At 31.5% G+C, this 20,953-nt stretch overlaps 1 protein-coding gene across 2 annotated transcripts in view; it reads left to right on the top strand.

Annotated features, from left to right (window-relative positions):
* Positions 1–795: 795 nt before the first annotated feature.
* LOC114339800 (protein nubbin) overlaps positions 796–20,953 on the top strand; it is a 413,621-nt gene continuing 393,463 nt past the window's right edge. For both annotated transcript variants that reach the window (XM_050657778.1, XM_050657777.1), the window contains exon 1: positions 796–1,138. In XM_050657778.1, the coding sequence (XP_050513735.1) occupies positions 811–1,138 (328 nt within the window). In that variant the 5' untranslated portion in view covers positions 796–810. The remainder of the gene's footprint in view (positions 1,139–20,953) is intronic.

The following is a 20,953-nucleotide window of genomic DNA, read 5'->3' as shown; positions in this document are numbered from 1 at the left end:
TATATTCGATCTGCGTCTGTTCCTCATACATTCAAATAACTGTCAGTGTCTTGTAGTTTAGATTTTATGATTTATGTTATAAAATATTAGTAATTACTCAAAATATGTCTACAAATGACCTGTTCGATAAAAATGATAACTTTGCAAGAGTAACGTTCCCTACAAGTTAGTAGAAATATCGCGAAAAGTATAAGAATAATCTAAATTGCAATCTATATTGATTTAGTACGCCATTAAAATAAGCATCAGAAAAAAGAAAAGGAAAGAAACGTGTAATCCTTTTGCTTCTATACATATATTCACATAAATACATATATAAGATGTAGAATAAATAAATAATCCATAGAATTTATATACTATTGTATATCGGAATACAGGCGTAACGCCATTGGTCGAGCGTTGGCCCCACTACGTTAGCGCCCGGGTCCACATCCCCACCTTTCCACTCCAGCATCCTACTCGTTGATGCAAATACGCGTTGTTATACGGCTATAGTCAGTGGCGCTATCCACACGGGGCCCCTCCGCGATTACTGTGTAAAAAAAAAACAAACAAATTCACCCCGTGCCCAGTGACAGTGACGACACATATCAACCGAGTGCAGTGGAATGACTTTGTGACTGTTAAGTGTTTCGAAAAAAAATTGCGAATCTGGCGGATTTAAAAAGTGACACAGTACGGAGGTGGGTAGAATCAAACCCCTCACCCACCCTCCAAAATAAGGACACTCCGAAATCGTTCAAAAACAATATCAACAATAACATTATAGACTTTCCGCACCATTTCTGGAACAAACCAAAAGACGATAGTATGTCAATGTTGTTACATCAACCTCCCAGCCATATGATCCTTGCTCCCCATGAAACCGACCAGCCTCTGGATTTTACCATGTCGAAGTTTAAAAGCAAAACATCCGCGACGGTAGCTTCGCAGCTGAAGCAGTTTAACAGCTTCGCCGCTCAGCAGCACATGATGTTGCTGCAGAATAACGGCATCTATTACAGCAGGAATAACAACAACAAGAGCTTTACACGTGGTAGCACTCCGTCTTCGAGTAGTTCCGAAGAGGAAGGGGTTGGTCCTCCAGGGGGTTCCCCGAGATCTCCTCCGGCGAGTCCTATCAGGCCTAGAGCAGACGGTAAGTTTATTATTACTCTAATTATCGCTATATTTATTTTACATTGTTTTAAAACAGATAAAAAAGTAAACAGCAACATAATTTGATTATAAATGACAGATAAATGAATTTCTAAGTGAATATCTAGAAAAAATATCGCTATAAACATTGTGTTGCCAAAAGATTTAGAAAGAAAATAGTTTCTTCTTTATAAGACGACGTTTTGTTAAATAATTTGACTAGTTTTCTTTAATAATAATTGTGTAATAAATACCTTTATATCCCTATTATGATAAATTGATATTATATTGATATATAATTGAAGTTATTTGAACTGAGTTCTCCTCTATTATGGAATAATGGAAAACTTTTACCATTCAGAGAATTATAAAATTGATCAACACCTAAAAGAGGATTTGGGTGTTTAATTTTGTTTTTACTGACAGGTTTACAGAAATATGTGATTTTCATTACATACGGCTTCTTTATAGACCATCAGATTTAGCCATACGGCTCACACTCCCTCTAAGGGGAAAATTGACTCATCCCAGATACTTACGGCATCAAAAGGATTGAGCTCTGGTGGGACTCTTTCCGTGTTATTATTATTTCCTACCATTATTATTATCATTTTCTCAGTTATTTTCTTGTACATTTTTAGCTGGGATTGATATGTTACTCTAATTAGTTGTGTTGTATAATTGTATATTTTCGTACCCCCTCTTCTCCAGCTTCATTATTAACCTTGTTTGATTATACATATTATGTATATCTTGTTTTTGTTTTTTTTCTAGTTTGATTTCTGTGAATAAGCAGAGTGACTACTTATTTGGTCAGTTATTTTCTTGTAAATGTTCAGCTGGATTGGCATACATGCCATGCTTTCCCATTCTGGATTTTTTTTCTTTCTCCATTTAGGCGGGTTGTATAATTATTATATTATTTTCTTATCACCCTTTTCTCCAGCTTTATTATTAATTAAACATTCAGACAGCACCAGGTCTAGTTATTTAATGTTTCTCGTCATTATACATATATGTTTTTTTTTTCATTTGATTACAAATGGAATAATTTGTATTTGTAAGTAAATACCTAAAAAAATATTGTAATTAACATTGTGTTACCCGAAAATTTAGAAAGAATATTTTTCCTGTTTATTAGACATTTTGCTTGAATATTTATCTAATTTTCTTGATTATTATGTAATAATTACTCTTATAATCCTGTTATGGTTGAAATTATTATTATTGAAATTATTTGAAGTGGTTTTTCCTCTATTATGGAAAACTCATAGCATTCAGAGTACTACAAAATTCGTATATGTACACCTAAAAGATGACTTGGATAATATATTTAATTTTCATTTTAATGACAGGTTTACGATAAATATTAGCCGATTTTTATTTCCTTCGGCATCTTTTCTGGCCGTTAAATATTATTGTGTCAAATTATTTTCTTGTAATTTTTAGCTACTATAGTTATAAATGCCACGTTTTCCATTTCATTTCTGAATTTTTTGTTTCTTCATTTAGTTGGATTGCATAATTATTATATATTTTCTTATCACTCTCCAGTGGCGTAGCCTGGGGGGTTTGGGGGGTTATAACCCCCCATTGCAATGTACTTTGAGCTCTATAAGTTTAACACCATTATCATACCATACATCCCAGATACCCTCCAGTAGTTTTAACCGACCCCCTTAGGATCATCCTGGTTACTCTGTTGTCACCCTCTCCACTGACTTCATTAATAAATATTCAGATAACACCAGGTCCAGTTATTTAATGTTTATTGTCATGGTATATTTTGTTTTTGTTTTTTTATTGTTTAATTTCTGTATTTTAAGCGGAGTGTTCTCCGTATTTTTCCATTCTTACACCCTTAATAAACTTTTATGGATGTATTTTTATCACACGTCAATTTTCCAATGGTTACAATTGCTTTCTGTTACACCAGTTTTAACGTAAAATTTTTAGAAAAATTTTTGATTGATAGTAGTGCTCAATTATTATTTTGCAAACTTTCACAACATAATATTAAAAATACATACCTGCCTACTGGTTTTTTTTTTAACTAAACCCTAATAGCCTATTAGCAGGGGCGTCATTTGGGCGTCCAGGGGGGGCATTTGCCCCCCCTGGCCTTGAAAATGACTGAAATTTACAAAAAATACATCAATATTCATCATACCATCATATATAATGTATTGTATATATAGTGCTTGCCCCCCCCCCCAAACAAAATTTCAAATGACGCTCCTGCTTATTAGCAACAACATTTAGATAGAAAATACTTTCTTATTTGTTAGACGACGTTTTGTTTGACATTATTCGTCTAATTTTCTTAATAATAATGTAATAAATACCGTTACATCCCTATTATGATTGAAATTTATTTTTATTGAAATTATTTGAAATGATTTTTCCTTTATTATGGAAAAGTCGTACCTTTCAGAGTATTATAAAATTGATAGACACCTAAAAAATGGTTTGGATGTCTAATTTTCTTTTTAATGACAGGTTTGCAATAAATATTAGCCAATTTTTATTTAATCCGGCATCTTTTTGGCCGTTAAATATCTTTTTTTTAAGTTATTTTCTTGCAGATTTTTATGTATCTGTATTTTTCTGCTACTCCAGTTAGTTGTGTTGTATAAGTATTGTATATTTTCTTATCTCCCTCTTATCCAGCTTCATTATTAAACCCTCAAACAACACCAGGTCTAGTTATTTAATGTTTCTTGTCATACATTTTTTTGTTTGTTATATTGTTTTCTGTGTTATTTTTTAAACAATCTTCATATTTTTACATGCTTACGCCTTCCTGTTTTAAGGGGACAGGCGAAAAATGTCGCCTGTCAAAATTTTCAATGTGCTTTAGCTGTATTCATTTTTTTTCGAATCCTGAGAAAAATAATAAGTAATTTTGAAAAATTTAAATGCAGAATGAAAGATTACATTATTACCAAGGGCCGAAAGTCCCTTAGAATCAATACAAAGTTTATTTTGAATGAAATATTTGCAATTAAAAATCACACTAATTTTTTCTTTTATTTTTACCCCCGTAATTTATTAAAATAAACATTATAAAAGTTTTCAGGGACTTTCGGCACTCAGAAATAATGTAATATATCATTCTACGTTGAAGATTTTTAAAAATATTTATTAGTTTTCTCAGTATTCGAAAAAAATTAGTACATTTAAAACACATTGAACATTTTGATAGGCGACATTTTGCGCCTATACCCATACACTTTTATTGATAAATTTTGATTACAACATGCTAATTTTCCAATTTGAGTTAGTTATTCCAATTTAATAATTTTTTAAAATTGTTGATGTAGGTATATCAGTGCCCAATCCAAATAATATTTTGCAAATACCTATTCACAAAAAAACATTAGGGCCACCTGGACTCTCACTTAAGTTTCACCATAATTTTCGATTCTTACATTACCAATTATAGCTATTTTTATATTCTATTTTTTTGATTATTTTATATTATAATTATATTATATTAATTATTATCTTATTATCGTCTTAAGCTTAAGATGTGTTATTGCTAGCAGGCATAAACTGATTTTTTAATTAATTAGAGCCCAGTCTTCGGTGTTTATAAGGGGTATATTATTTTTTAGTAATCAAAAAGGAATTTTTCTTCAAATAGTACAGTAAATGCAAATATAATCGTCGGAAAAAGATGACAATATAATTTGATAATTAATTACAGATTAATTTGTAAGTAAATACCTAAAAAATATATTGTAATAAACATTGTATAACCAGAAAATTTAGAAAGAAATTTTCTTATTTATTAGCCGTTTTACTTGAATATTTGTCTAATTTTCTTGATTATTATGTAATAATTACTCTTATAATTCCCTTATCATTGAAATTATTGTTATTAAAATTATTCGAAAGTAGTTTTCCCTCTCTTATGGAAAATTCATAGTATTCGGAGTATTATCAAATTCATATTACAACTAAAAGATGATTTGAACATTTAGTTTTCTCTTTAATGCTAGGTTTGCAATAAATATTTGCCAATTTTTATAATATGGACCGTTGAACATAGCCCCCCCGGTTTTAATAGACTTTTATTGATGTATTTTGATCACAACATAACATATTTATCAATTTTCCAATCGGCATATTTGCGTTAGTTATTACAATTTAGTAAATTTTTAAAATTATTGATTAATAGTAGTGCCTAATTAATATTTTGCACACATCAAAAATACTGATTTTTTAATCAACTAGAACCAAGTAGCAGGTTTTTTAACGGGTTTATTATTACTGAGAAAGCAAAAATATTTTTTTCTTTAAATACCGGAGGAACAATAAATATGATAAGGACACTTTTAGCTGACTTTAGAAAGTAAATCTGAATACACTATTAAATATAAAATTTAAATGCAGCTATAAAAATATTATTTAGAAAATGTTTTTGAATCTTTTTGAATGTTTTTGAATTCTTTGTACATTTTAACTACTGTTTGTAAGTTTTTGCAATCAGTGTAATATTAAGAAATATCGATGATTTTAAAATTTAAAAAATACGTAAAAATATTAAACTGGACAATTTTCTTTCAAAAACAAACATTTTGATTTTTCTGAAGATTATTGTGAAGATGCAAATCGAATAATTTCTGTTATATTCACAAAACCTTTGCTTGGAAAGTAATGCCTCTTAAGGGCGTAGGCGCAAAATTTCGCGCCAAATTGTTTTAATAATTTTTTTCGAATCCAGAGAAAACTTATCAGTATTTTTGAGAAATTTAGACGCAGAATGAAAGATTGCATTATAACCGCGGGCCAAAAGTCGCTGAAAACTTCTATGTTTATTTTAATAAGTTACAGGGGTAAAAAGAAAAAGAGAAAATTTAGTGTGATTTTTAATTTCAAATATCTCATTCAGACGAAACTTTTTGATTATTCTAAAGGACTTTCATTCTGTGTTTAAATTTTTCAAAAATACTTATTAGTTTTCTCGGGATTTCAAAAAAATAAATGTATTTAAAACACATGCCGCGAAATTTTGCTCCTACGCCCTGAAACTATTTTAAATAGAGTCCTTTTCAGATTGTGTTTTGTATGAGTATTGAGCACTTACAACAAACTCTTTTTTTTAATCTTTTAAATATAGGTATCTACATTGTAAAAATATAGTAATAATCTTTAAAAACTTACGAAATTGAATCTTGTAAATTAACATCTTAAAAAATGTTTAAGTCATACAACAAAACTGTTATAGTAGAACTAAGTATAAGACAACTTAGTATACGAAAAAACATTTTTCAGAACCTTTTTAAACTTATAACGCTAAATTTTCTTTTACCAAGTCAAACCAAATTTTATTTAATTGCCTGTGATACTTTTCTCTGTCATTATTCTTTGAATTATTCATTTAATTTTTTATTATTAAGTATTGGACTGCTTGTTAGTATCTATTCTTATTATTTTGTCTTGTTTTTTTTTTAAATGTTATTGACTAGTATCCCTAAATGAAAATATAATATTTAACTGTGTAATATAATATTTAACTGTGTAGAATTTTTAAAAATAGGAAACAAATATATTATGTATAGGGACAAATGAGAAATTAATATCAGTTATTATAGAATATATACCTAAAAAACTTTCCATTCAGATTCGGAAGATGCTGTCATAGTCTCTATATTTTTCAATAATAAAACAGTTTGACGAAGCTTTGGAGATTTTTGCTGAAAATATATTTTACCAAATTCTTAACTTAAAAATAGTTAACATTTTTATTCAAAGCCAATTATTATTTTGGTAATGATTGAGAACCATTAATACTTTTACCTTTATTAAATTTACTATTAAATGTATTTTTTTTTAATTTAAAACATCAATCTAAAATGTTACTATTTGTTAAAGCCAACACTATGATTGTACCTACTTATTTCCGATTGATGAAATTTCTTTGATTATTCTAACCATTCTGTTTCTTTCCATCCTAGTAATGTTTCGGCTCTATTCTTTCCTTCCATCTTACCTACACCTACACCGATTCGTTTAAGAGGCAGGGGCGGCCCGTCGGGGTAGGCAAGGTAGGCGCCGCCTACCCTCTTCAAATGTAGTACAATAATATAAATTATTAATATAAATTACTTATTTCAAAATTATAATTTATAAATTTTGACACAATACCTACAATAAAATAGCAAAAATTATCCAAATCATTTTTAAAAATATCCAAAAAATTTTCTCCGTAGTTATAATTATTGTACGCTCCTTGTAGTATCAGTAGTACTGTGATTCTATATTCTTCCTTGGTCAGGCACTTGAAAACGTAGCCTGAAATAGAACGACGCCAACACCGAATTGACGTGCGATCTCTCTCTGTTTACGCGAGCAGCCCTGCTGTAGGTCTGTTGGTAGCGACCGTATTCTACGATTTTGAAAGGGCTGATACGCACAGAGTCTTATAGCCGGACCTACACAATTTTATCACTTGCTTCTCTTGTGTCTTGTGAAACTGTTTTAAATAATTGTTTTTTGATTTTGGCTGTTATTAGTAGGTTAAGTATTGAATAAAACTATGTAGGACAATTTAAATTTGTTTATGAAAACTGAATAATAAACAGGTAAATTTGAGATCGGTCTATTGAAGGGCATTTTAATTTTATATTAATTTATATTTAGTAATAATTCACTAACGACCAATAAATCTGTGAATAGTTATTTGTCAGTCGTCCATTATATGTTTATTGTGTTTCAGTACAATTTGAATAATTTAAAGTTAAACTGACGAATTGTGTTATTAGATTATATAGATAATTAAAAATTTAAAGCGAGGTTAATTGTTAACTTATCAATTTATTCGAAGAGTAAATTATTATTTGATACATAAATAAAATAAGTAATATTTGACGTTGTTGAAACGTAGGTGTGTTAGTTTTATTGGTGGAAAAACTTTAGTCATCGAATATGAATATTTTAAACGATGTCATATGCAGTTTGATCGAGACGCCTTTTTCAAGGCGCCAAAATCAAGAAAGATCAGAAATTATTTCAATGGGCCGGCCTTTACCAAATTTAACAATTTTATCCACAGATAAGACAAAAGACAATCGACCATTTTCGAGATCGTTTAAAACAATATGGTATGAAAATCATAAATGGCTAAGCAGAAGTTATTTTAAAAATTCACTTTTCTGTTGGCCTTGTCTGTTGCTCTCAAATTTGAAGCAAAATGTTTGGGTGAGTCAGGGATATTCAGATTTGAAAAATTTATCAGCTAGTGTAAAAAAATATGAATCTTCGAAAGAACATTTAAACAATTGCTTAGGTTTAAAACGGTTAGAAAAAAATAAACAAACTATTGACAGTGCTTTAGCTGGACAAATTTCTGTATCTAATAAGATATATAATGAAGAAGTTGAAAAAGATTAAAGAAGTTGAAGAAATTGATGTTACAATTCTGTTAGTAAAACAAGAACTTGCATTTCGCGGTCGTGATGAGAGCCATAATTCTTCAAACATGGGTAATTTTAAAGAAATTTTTAATTTAGTAGTTAAACGCGATCAAGAAATCCAGGATCATGTTAAAAAATAGAACGGGTTTGTCAAAAACAATACAAAATGATTTAATAGATTGCCTTGCCGATTATGTAAAAAATGAAATTTCAACAGAAATTAATGAAATTCAATTTTTTTCTATACTAGCGGACGATACTACTGATATAACCGAAAAATCACAGTGTACTTTAACAATCCGTTTTGTTAACAAAGTTGGTCAGGTAACAGAAAGATTTTTAGGGTTTTTTGATGTTAGCGAGAATAGATCTGCAGACGCTCTATACAGTTTAATTTCAAACATGCTTAAGCCATATGATTACAAAAATAAATTAATTGCTCAATTTTACGATGGTGCAAGTGTAAACGGATTACAATCAAAAATTAAAGTAGATGCTCCAAAAGCAATTTTTACACATTGTTGCGCTCATAGATTACATTTAGTATTGCAAGACGGCTCAAAATGTATTACAAATTGTAGGATATTTTTTGTCGCCTACCCGAAGTATATGTGTAGCCTACCCGCATACTGAGGTCACGAGCCGCCACTGTAAGAGGTCCATCCTGTATCTACGTATTTCGAACCTTACTATGTCCATTTGTCCATCGAGGTTTTCTCGCTTAGTCTTCTTATAATTATGCTTATTCTTCTTATAATTATCATTTTATTGGTGTTTATGTACCTTCGTTTTGTGTTTCTGTCATTTTTGTCATTAGTTGTTTTGTGTTTATTTCTCTAGATTGTATCATTGAAGCATCTCATCAGTCTGCCTGTTTTTACCACTTATTCCTTCACTTTTTCTGAATATTACTTTATGAATTCAAGGTATTCAGGTATTTAAATTTTATCAATTGCTCTACCATTTTGTTTTCAATCTTAAATTTGCAGATTTCATTTTTTTCGCCTTTCTGAAATAGGATCATAATGTCTGTTGTCAATTCCAGAAACTTTTGAATTGTTAATAATAATTATCTTGATAAATATTATCTTGATTTTGTATTTAATTCAATAAAAAAAACTTTTTATTTCTGCAAACTAGTACCAGATGCATCTTCTATTAACTATTCTTCTCTTATAACTATAAATGGATAAGGGGGCATGATATCTGGTTAAGTTATTCTATAGATGGATGAGGGAAAAATATAAAACAAGTGAAGCATTCAGCAGTGTGTAAAATATAATAATTGCAAATTAGTGTCTATATTTGTTCAATTTTTGTTCAGCTACTGCTCTTAATTTATTATGTAAAATCATGAATTACTACATTTATTAGAATAATTAAAGTACTACCTTAATCAACGTAATAAATGCAAGAAATGGAATAATGTATACATGAATAAATTGTTAATACCGTTATAAAAGAAATGAAAAAACTACAATAAAGCAATTAATACCAAAGTAAACACATCAGCAATATGGAACACAAAGTTTTTTGTCATATATAGGTACATTTTGATTGGATTTTAAAAAATGGCATACCGTTATTATTATTGCTGATTAGTCACCAATGAATTGATCTTAATTTCAGTGTAATACGATTTCGTTATGATGAAATAACTAATAAACATAAGTTTAGAAGTGCACTAATTTAATGGACATAACAATGTAAATATTTCCTGTTCTTCTTATTATCTCTTCATTTGATTTTGTGTAAGATCTGCAATAAGGAACTACTTTGCAAAGATGTTTTATCTACCTAAAGTAGAACACCATCAAAAAATACATTATACTCCCTCAATTTTCAGCATGCATGTGTTTCTCTCACACCTGCACACTTTACCTATGCTTTGTAACAACGAACAGGATTCCGATTTTGAGCAGGTAGAAATACTTCTTGCAAAAGTAGGATCTACGGGCACGTTTTTACATTTTACATCCATTAAATCTATTCAAAATATACGACCTTTTGGCATATTTAAATTCTCCCACAAAACTAACATATAATTCAAAGAACCGAAGCATATATCACACAGAAAATACCTACAGCGACAGATGGGTGTCATGGTAATTACAGTAGTGCCGTTTTTTGTACCTATTTTTTTCTGAAAAACGTCTGATTTGTAAAAAAAAGCATTGAATAAAAAAATAAAGCCAAAAAGAATATGGACATAACATCATACATACGAATACACGAAGAAAATATAGGTACTCATTAAATCAACAAAATTAACTTTTCAGCGCAGAGAAATATCGGAAAGAGAGCCATGCCATTTTAGATCACACTTTAGAATACACAAGTAAAGTGTTAGGATACGATATAGGTAGTTTTTCGTCCTCATAATAATATATTGAAAGTGGAAACAAAGGCCCGAATATACAGTGATGAGCGCGCTAATAACCGGCAGAATAACGCAAATGATGGGAAACATATTAAGAGCCTACATCCTATGAATAGATTGTTGTTAATTGTGAGTTTTAGTTATATGTAGGTAGGTAAGTATATTTTACTTAAAAATATTTCGAATTCTAATGCAAGTATATAAAGTTTTAGGAGGATTTTTTTATTCTAAAAATATTATCAATATCAACAAAATGGAAAAAGTAAATCAAACGAAAAATAAAGTGAAACCTTCCAAGAAAAAGTCCATTAATAACCGTGCCAAAATTATGCGAAAATCGAAATTTGTTTCGCTTCACAACAAAAAATGATTATTTATTATTGTTTTATTATTATATTTCATGCAAATACCTTTCTAAATACCTATCTTAACATAAAATTTTCACCTATTTTGGTTTATTTTTATAAATATCTATTTATTAATAATAAAATGATATTGTCAAAATATTAATCTTAGATAATGTCAAAGATTACCACTGTTGCCAAAGTTTATAATACTATCTCCCGAAGTTATATTTTGTTGCTACCTGTTGATCGCTACTGTTTACTCTTAACTTGTGAGATAAAAAGAAATGAAACTAGTGAAGGTGGGAGTTTTAGCGATAAAAACCTATACATTTACATTCTACTTATTGTTTCCCACCTTTAGACGTATCGGACGAGTTTGGCAACTGCCACTATCACAGTGACAGTTTTAGTTGACATACTCCTCTGATACGTCTAAAGGTGAGAAACAATAAATAGAATTCAAGTGTACATATAGGCTTTTATCGCTAAATCTCTCACCTTCATTAGTTCCATTTCTTTTTATCTCACAACTTAATATGTTTCCATCTTTTGCGTTATTTTGCCGGTTATTAGCGCGCTCATCACTGTATAAGTCAGTTATTAGACCAGTTATGACTTACACGGCCGAAACAAGACCAGATACAAGCAAAACACAAAGACATCTGGATACCAACGAAATGAAGATCTTAAGAAGGATTGCTGGAAAGGACTACAGGACAGGGTAAAAAGTGAGGAAATCAGACGCATATGTGGGGTAGACAATATAAATATCTGGATAAAGAACAGAAAAGAAGAGTGGAATCAGCACATAAGTAGGATGTCTGAATCAAGGATAGTAAGAGTAGCCAGAGACAAGTCACCGTTATGGGGAATTCTCACGACGAGGTCGAGGCGCGTGTTGAAGCGAGCTTCAAGTGGGTCCTAATTTAAACGTCGGCAAAGAGAGATATGATATATATAATAGTGGAAAAGAAAGAGAACGCAGATACCCTACAAGACGGTAAAATTAGTAATATTTACTTTGTGATAAAATGTCCCGAATATGTCCCGAAGAATACAGGCAACCAAAAAGTTGACCGCCCTCAGTGGTGGAGATAAAAATATTAGTTGGTTTTTTTAATTCTCACAATGATAAAAATTAGAACAAAACGTAGTTTGACCATAAAATTACCACGCCACTGATCGTACCCTCGGCTGACGAGACATCCACACTATCCACAGGCTAATAAATTTTAGCATTTGGTGTTATTTTAAGGTCATAAATACCAAATTTTGACAGACATTTCTGTATCTCTTCTTGCGTTTAATCTTTTTCACGTTGGGTTGAACCCCGTCTTCAGTTTTTATCTTTTTCTGTTACATTTTTTTATTTCACTCATAATGTCGCAACACGCTCTGTCAGTTTTCCTCTTTAGGCAGAAGAAGTATAGGACGCCCAAGGAAAAGATGGAATGACAATTTAGGGACAGAATGAAAGGCACCGTTGAAGAAAAACAGGCAGTACTGCCTATATAAAAGAAAAAGAAGAACAAGAAGATAATAATATATTGCACAGAGCAATATTTTTTATTTTCTTTTTGAAAATGTTCGAGGATTTCTCTTAAAGTGTCTCCATCTTTCTCTATCTTCTGCAATTCTGTAACAAAGGTTTAGTAGAGCTCCGACCTTTTTCTAATGTGGTCCACATACCTAGTTGGTGATCGTCCTCGGGCACGCACTCCTTGCACCATACCCTGCCATGTCGGTTTCTTCAGATCATCTCTAACCACATGACCAAAGTAAGCGGTGATTGTTTCGGTGTAGACTCATTAGTTCTTCTTGCGGTTCAGGATATTTGCAACATTCTTCGCCAGCAAAACATTTCAAACGCGTCTATAGTGCGTTTATCAAATTTCTTCAAAGACTAACAATTCAAATCCATATTAGTCCATGTGGTGAGACCGCTCCCGTTTGAAAAAAATTTCTGATTCGGTTTCTTTGTCGATTCCTATTAGTCCTGTCGCCAGGGGGGGTACAACGGCCTCCTTAATTCAGATGGACTTACCCAAGTTTTTTTTATATATTTTGACCCGCAGAATACGAATTTTTTGGGTAACAGTTGATCCGGATGTCGATAAGATTGTTATATACAAAGAACTTGAGGAATTACATAACAGCGATTTCTCGCAAAACAAAACATCTGTTTGTATTTTTTGGGTCATTTTAAGCAAAAAATATTCCTACAAATTTTTTCGTAGAATGCATAGTTTTCGAGATAACCGCGGTTGAACTTTCAAAAAATCTAAAAATTGTAATTTTTGAACCCTAATAACTTTTGATTAAAAAATAAAGTAGCAATTCTGCTAACCGCATTTGAAAGTTTAAGTCAAATTATATCGGTTTTGATTATTTGCATTGCTAAAAATTTATTATTTTATTGTTAAACAAAGCTATAAACACCTAGTATGTGAGTGATGTTTTCTATGATTTCTCATTTAAAATCGAACAAGTAGGTAGAGTAGCTACAAGTGCAAGCGAGGCAATTTCTACGTAGCATGCGTTAAAACGTATGTATTAGGCACGGGAAACACCATGTGTTTATAGATTAGTTTACCAATAAAAAAATTAATTTTTAGCAATGCAAATAATCAAAAGCGATATAATTTGACTTAAACTTTCAAATGCGGTAAGCAGAATTGCTACTTTATTTTTTAATCAAAAGTTATTCGGGTTTATAAATTGCAATTTTTCGATTTTTTGAAAGTTCAACCGCGGTTATCTCGAAATCTATGCATTCTACGAAAAAACTTGTAGGAATATTTTTTGCTTAAAATGACCCAAAAAATACAAAAAGATGTTTTGTTTTGCGAGAAATCGCTGTTATGTAATTCCTCAAGTTCTTTGTCTATAACAATCTTATCGACATCCGGATCAACTGTTACCCAAAAAATTCGTATTCTACGAGTCAAAATATATAAAAAAAACTTGGATAAGTCCATCTGAATTAAGGAGGCCGTTGTACCCCCCCTGGCGACAGGACTATATTCAAAAATGTCTCCTTTAAACAAATCAGAAGAGTGCCGGGAGGAATTTTTGGGCAGAAATTGTTTAAAAAATTTTTTTAAACAAATACAAAAGATCATGTTTTTTTGCTCTGGAACATATATTTTTAGATTTTTTGGGTCAATCTTAACATGAAAGGTATCTTGTAATTTTTGTCAGAAATTGAAAGTTTTGAAAATACGCATTTTCGACGCTTAAAAACTTATATTTAAATTAGTATTTTTAAGGTTGCCGGATACTTAGATTGAAGACTGAACATTCAGCTTCAAGATTCTGAAGAGTGATCGCGTCTAACTTCAATTTGTACCGTTGTTTTTTAATTGTTAAATATGCGTGTTTATCCGATTTTTTGGCCGGTGCGGCGCGCTCCATTTCAAAAATCTCCTAGTTTCCCCCGAAAAATATTTTTTGTGATATTCTAAATAAAATAAGTTTCATGCCATTTTTCTCAAAGGTTAATAGTTTTTAAGTTATAAGCGATTTAAAATCCGAAAGATGACAAAAAAACGCATTTTCGGATTTTAAATCGCTTATAACTTTAAAACTATTAACTTTCGAGAAAAACATCAAAAAAATTATTTTATTTAGAATGTCCCAAAGAATCTATAAAAATATTTTTCGGGGGAAAATAGGAGATTTTTGAAACGGAGCGAGCCGCACCGGCAAAAAAATCGGAAAAACACGCATATTAACAATTAAAGAACGACGGTAGAAATTAAAGTTAGACGCGATCACTCTTCAGAATCTTGAAGCTGAATATTTAGTCTTCAATTTAACTGTCTGTCAGCCTTAAAAATACTAATTTGAATATGAGTTTTTAAGCTTCAAAAATGCGTATTTTCGCATTTTTCAGATTTTAAATCGCCTATAACTCGAAAACTATCAATTTCTGAGAAAATTTACAAGATACCTTTCTTGTTAGGAATGACCCACAAAACTCAAAAATATATGTTCCGGAGCAAAACAAGTGATCTTTTGTATTTGTTTAAAAAAATTGTTTAAACAATTTCTGCCCAAAAATTCCGCCCGGCACCCTTCAGATTTGTTTAAAGCGGACATTTTTTAATAGGAATCCACAAAGAAACCGAATCAGAAATTTTTCCAGACGGGAGCGGTCTCACCACATGGACTATATAGAAAAATGGAAAATACCATTGCTTTTACAATCCTTATCTTTGTATCCATATTTATGTTGTGGCTTTTCCATACTTTAGTGAGCTTTGTCATTGCTCCCTTGGCCAAGGCTGACTTTCTTTTTATTTCTTTAGTGCATCCAGCAGAATTAGTTGTGAGGGTGCCCAAATACACAAAATGGATTTATCACTTCGATGTCATTGATTCTGACAATGACTGGCTGGTTGTCGTTTCTTCTATGTATAATCACAATATTTGTTTTTGATTTATTTATTGCTTCAAAACTGACTCGTTCTATTCGTTCTAATAGCTCGTCAAGGGGGCGTTCAAGTATTACGTAACGCGATTTTTGAAGATTTTGACCCCCCCACCCCCTATGTAACGCGCCTTAATGGGGCTTTCAAGTATTACGTAACGCAATTTTTGAAGATTTTTGACCCACCACCTCCCCCCAACCTGCGTTACGTAATACTTAAACAGCCCCCCAATTCTTTAAGCATTCGGCAAAAAGCAATGTATTATCTGCGTTCCTTAAGTTGTTGATTCTTCTGATGCCATTGGATATGCCATCTTCCCATTCTGAGATTTCTTCGCGTATAATGATTCTCCATATACGGTAAATAGAATGAGGCTTATCACGCAGCTCTTCCTTACACCCGTGTTGAGCTGGCCCCCCCCACTTGCAAAAATTAAAAAACAAATAGCCCTGATTTATGAGCTATTTATGAGCTCTCATATTCCGCAAACTAAAAATTTTGAGCTCGTTCCACTGAGCAGGAATTTAATACCCTAGTGGGGGGGGCTGAGTCAGCCCCCCCCCACTACTTAAAAATAGGAATATTGAATCGGTTTTTGCGGCAGAATTACGAGCTATTTATGAGCTCTTGAAATTATATAGTTTCGATTTTTGAGCTCATCCCCTTCACCCCCAAACAACCCTTTAATTGATTTAACTTAAGAGAAAGATGCTGAGAAAATTTAAAATATATCGTATTGCGGATATAATTCATATAGCTTATATACTCTAAGAATAAACTATTAAATCAAGAGCATTTCGATTATTGAGCTACAACCCCTTCGCAAGAAAACCACCCTATCTTCCCGACTTAAGAGAAAGTTGTACTTAAAATGCATTAAACTAATTATTTGGCGACTACATATCATTTAATAATTTATAACCTTCCAAATTACGCGCAGTTAGATCAGTAAATTGCAATTTATTTTGTATAGTGCAGTCACTGAAGGTAAAAATCAACGATTACCTTCAATTTCGGTGAACCTTCATCGATTTTCACGAAAATTGGTCAGTAGTTAGAGGATACGTCAAGAAACAAAGGTGACATGGTACCACCTTGCGCCTTTACCCTGAGGGTGGATACCGCCCCTTCTCGGGGGTGAAAATTATTTTATAAAAAATAAATGCACAAATCAATAAAAGAACAAATTAAAAGCAAAATTTATTATATAAAGTTAATAAAATAAGTCAATACTTTTTAAGTTATTAAAGATCAAAGATTTTAATTATTTGTGAAAAAAATGCATGTTTTGAAGAGGTTTTTTGTAAATCACTGAAAAACTTTAAGTTTTTACAAAAAAGTTAATAGTAGTTTAATTCGTATAGCTTATATTCTAAGAATAAACTCTTAAATCACGCGTCTTTCGATTATAGAGCTACAACCCCTTCGTAAGAAAACGACCCCATATTCCCGGCTTAAGAGAGAGTTGTTCTTAAAATAATTTAAATTAATTATTTGGCGACTACATATCGTTTAATAATTTATGAGCTTGCAAAATATACGCATCTCAATTATTGAATTGCCATTTTCTTTCTGTAGTGCAGTCACTGAAAGTAAAAATCAACTATTACCTTCGATTTCGGTAAATCGCCATTTATTTTCACGAATTGACAATAAGAACTTGAGGTTTTAGCTTGGGGTATATGTCACCCCTTCTCGGGAGAGAAAATTACTTTATTAAAAATAACCCCACAAATCGAGAGAGGGACAAATTGTAAGCAAAATTTGTTATATAATGTGATTAAAATAAATCAATACTTTTTGAGTTATTAAAGATCAAATATTTTAATTTTTGGAAAGAAAATGCATGCTTTAGAGCGATTTTTCATAAATGACTCAAAAACTGTAAGTTTTTACAAAAAAGTTTTCATCACTAAAATTGAAGCTAATAAAAAATATAATAAATTGCTTACTTGAAAAACCCTTTAATGTTAATTTAAAGTAAGTTATTGGTAATTAAATGTATATTTTTTCCGCGACTGTTCAAATCTAAGGGTTCAAGCTTAAATAACGAGAAAGCGATGCATTTTATAACACTTGGGTACTAAATACTTGTCAAAGTACTTGGAAATACCTATGAAAAATAAGATCCAGAAAAAGTTGATAGTATCAAAATCCGCTCACCAATTTTCGTGAAAATGAATGGAGATTTACCGAAATCGAAGGTCATAGTTGATTTTTACCTTCAGTGACTGCACTATAGAAAGAAAATGGCAATTCAATAATTGAGATGCGTATATTTTGCGAGCTCATAAATTATTAAACAATATATAGTCGACAAATAATTAATTTAAATTATTTTAAGTACAACCCTCTCTTAAGCCGGGAATATGGGATGGTTTTCTTGCGAAGGAGTTGTAGTTCAATAATCGAAAGGCGCGTGATTTTAGAGTTTATTCTTAGAATATAAGCTATACGAATTAAACTACTATTAACTTTTTTGTAAAAACTTACAGTTTTTCAGTGATTTACAAAAAACCTCTTCAAAACATGCATTTTTTTCACAAATAATTAAAATCTTTGATCTTTAATAACTTAAAAAGTATTTATTTATTTTATTAACTTTATATAATAAATTTTGCTTTTAATTTGTTCTTTTATTGATTTGTGCAGTTATTTTTTATAAAATAATTTTCACCCCCGAGAAGGGGCGGTATCCACCCTCAGGGTAAAGGCGCAAGGTGGTACCATGTCACCTTTGTTTCTTGACGTATCCTCTAACCACTGACCAATTTTCTTGAAAATCGATGAAGGTTCACCGAAATTGAAGGTAATCGTTGATTTTTACCTTCAGTGACTGCACTATACAAAATAAATTGCAATTTACTGATCTAAATGCGCGTAATTTGGAAGGTTATAAATTATTAAATGATATGTAGTCGCCAAATAATTAGTTTAACGCATTTTAAGTACAACTTTCTCTTAAGCCGGGAAGATAGGGTGGTTTTCTGGCGAAGGGGTGGTAGCTCAATAATCGAAATGCTCTTGATTTAATAGTTTATTCTTAGAGTATATAAGCTATAGGAATTATATTCGCAATACGATATATTTTAAGTTTTCTCAGCATCTTTCTCTTAAGTTAAATCAATTAAAGGGTTGTTTGGGGGTGAAGGGGATGAGCTCAAAAATCGAAACTATATAATTTCAAGAGCTCATAAATAGCTCGTAATTCTGCCGCAAAAACCGATTCAATATTCCTATTTTTAAGTAGTGGGGGGGGCTGACTCAGCCCCCCCCACTAGGGTATTAAATTCCTGCTCAGTGGAACGAGCTCAAAATTTTTAGTTTGCGGAATATGAGAGCTCATAAATAGCTCATAAATCAGGGCTATTTGTTTTTTAATTTTTGCAAGTGGGGGGGGCCAGCTCAACACGGGTCTTCCTTACGCCATTGCCTACCTCGAATATCTCTGACAGTTCTCCATGAGCCCTCACTTTTGCTGAATTTTCTTCATAGAGGTTTACTAGCAATGCCACTAACTGTTTTGGAACACCCATTTCCTCCATGTATTTCCACATTGTGTCCCATCTGATACATTCGAATGCTTTAATATAATCAATAAACCACACATATGTGCTTACATTTAATTCCCTCGATTTTTCGATAATCTGTCTTAGGTTTTAGGTTTTTTTATTTAGAAACATACCATCCACTTCAACTACGCAGGGTTCTTGGTGGAGTAACGTAGGTACTCAAGGATTCAATTTATTTACATTAACTATATGTATACAAACATAAATCTAAATACATGTTCGGTGTTCGTAGTCAAGGTTGTTTTGATGTCATATTGAGATTTCATATTTTCTTCCTTTTATTTTCGTAGTACTGACAATCAATGAGAATATGCTTCACCATCAACAAGAGAGACAGACAAGTTCCTGTAAGTTAGCGAAGATTATTTTTTGATTAAGAATTATAAGTCTGATTCATCAACTTGGGTCTAAACGGGTCTAAACGGGGCTAAATTTTGAATAGCTAATAAGAAGAGCTGAAGACAGAGAAACGTTTGCAATTGTAGTACCCAACCTCCATTGAGAAGAGGGTACTTTAACCCATTCGCTGCCAATCACGCGCAAGCGTGTGATGTGGTTACTTCAGTCAGGTGCTGTTCACGCGCCAGCGATTGATATGGTTACTTCAGTTAGGTGCCGTTCAACAAACTGGCTTCCAGCCAAGTTCTATTCTCTTCGATCGGTAGCCAATGGGTTAAGAAGTAGAACTAGAAGAGTCAAAAATGAACTGCTTTGTCAGCAAATGTTAAACAATAATTGTTCTTCCGAGTTCTTGTTAAACAAGAATTCCGGAATATCGAAGTACACAAAGACGGACCAAGGAATTAACCAATGATACCAAAATTAAAGAAAAACTACTGGACTTGTTGGTAAATGGAGTTTTTCGCAAGCCTTCGTAAATATTTTGAAAATGATAAATGCTTTCTACTCGGTATTTCAACTTGCTGCAATTATATCGACAGTAATTATTCATCATATTTATTCAAGCAAAAAGCAAGTCTTATATTGCAGCTTGATCTATGCCATTTTAAGGTAAAAATAGCTGATCGTAAATTAAATCTACATAGTAAATATAGCTCGTATAACCTGTGCTCTGATAATTACATCCTCAAACAATTTACCGCTCTCAAACAATACAAAATTTAGCCTCAAGATGATGTAGGCGTGACACAGTCGTTTTACCAATTTTAATCTACAAATACGCCACCCGGTCGATATATGGATATATTTAGAGACGATCTACAGGGTGCTAACTTAAGCTCTTGGGAATGTGTATTTTGAGAAAGACGAATATTTTTGGAAAACAAATAGAACTTAATAAGTTACCTGATAGAAAAAACCGAAATTATTTTAAATGTTTACTTTTAGGGGGTGGTAAATATTGCAACCATGGATATAATTTAGCGATAGAAATCTTTACTGAAAACACTGCTAAAGATTTCTACCGCTACATATAGCCGCTAAAACAAAAGTTTTAAAAGAAAAAAACATTTATTTCAAACTTTACTTCTGATTATACATATACCTATAGAAAAACATTCTTCGTAAAATGCTACATCACATTTCTGGCATATTAGATTGATCCTCGTATGTTTCTTTTTGAACAGCAGTAAGTGCCTTTGATTCTGGATTTGTATTTTTGGACCACTTCGATTCCAAGTTTTTGAAAGATAAAACATCCACA

The sequence above is a fragment of the Diabrotica virgifera genome, chromosome 8 (genome assembly GCF_917563875.1).
Source record: "Diabrotica virgifera virgifera chromosome 8, PGI_DIABVI_V3a".
In the NCBI taxonomy this organism is placed as follows: Eukaryota; Metazoa; Arthropoda; class Insecta; order Coleoptera; family Chrysomelidae; genus Diabrotica; species Diabrotica virgifera.
The sequence above is the reverse complement of the archived record's forward strand: the minus strand, read 5'-3'. Positions and strand labels throughout refer to the sequence as shown.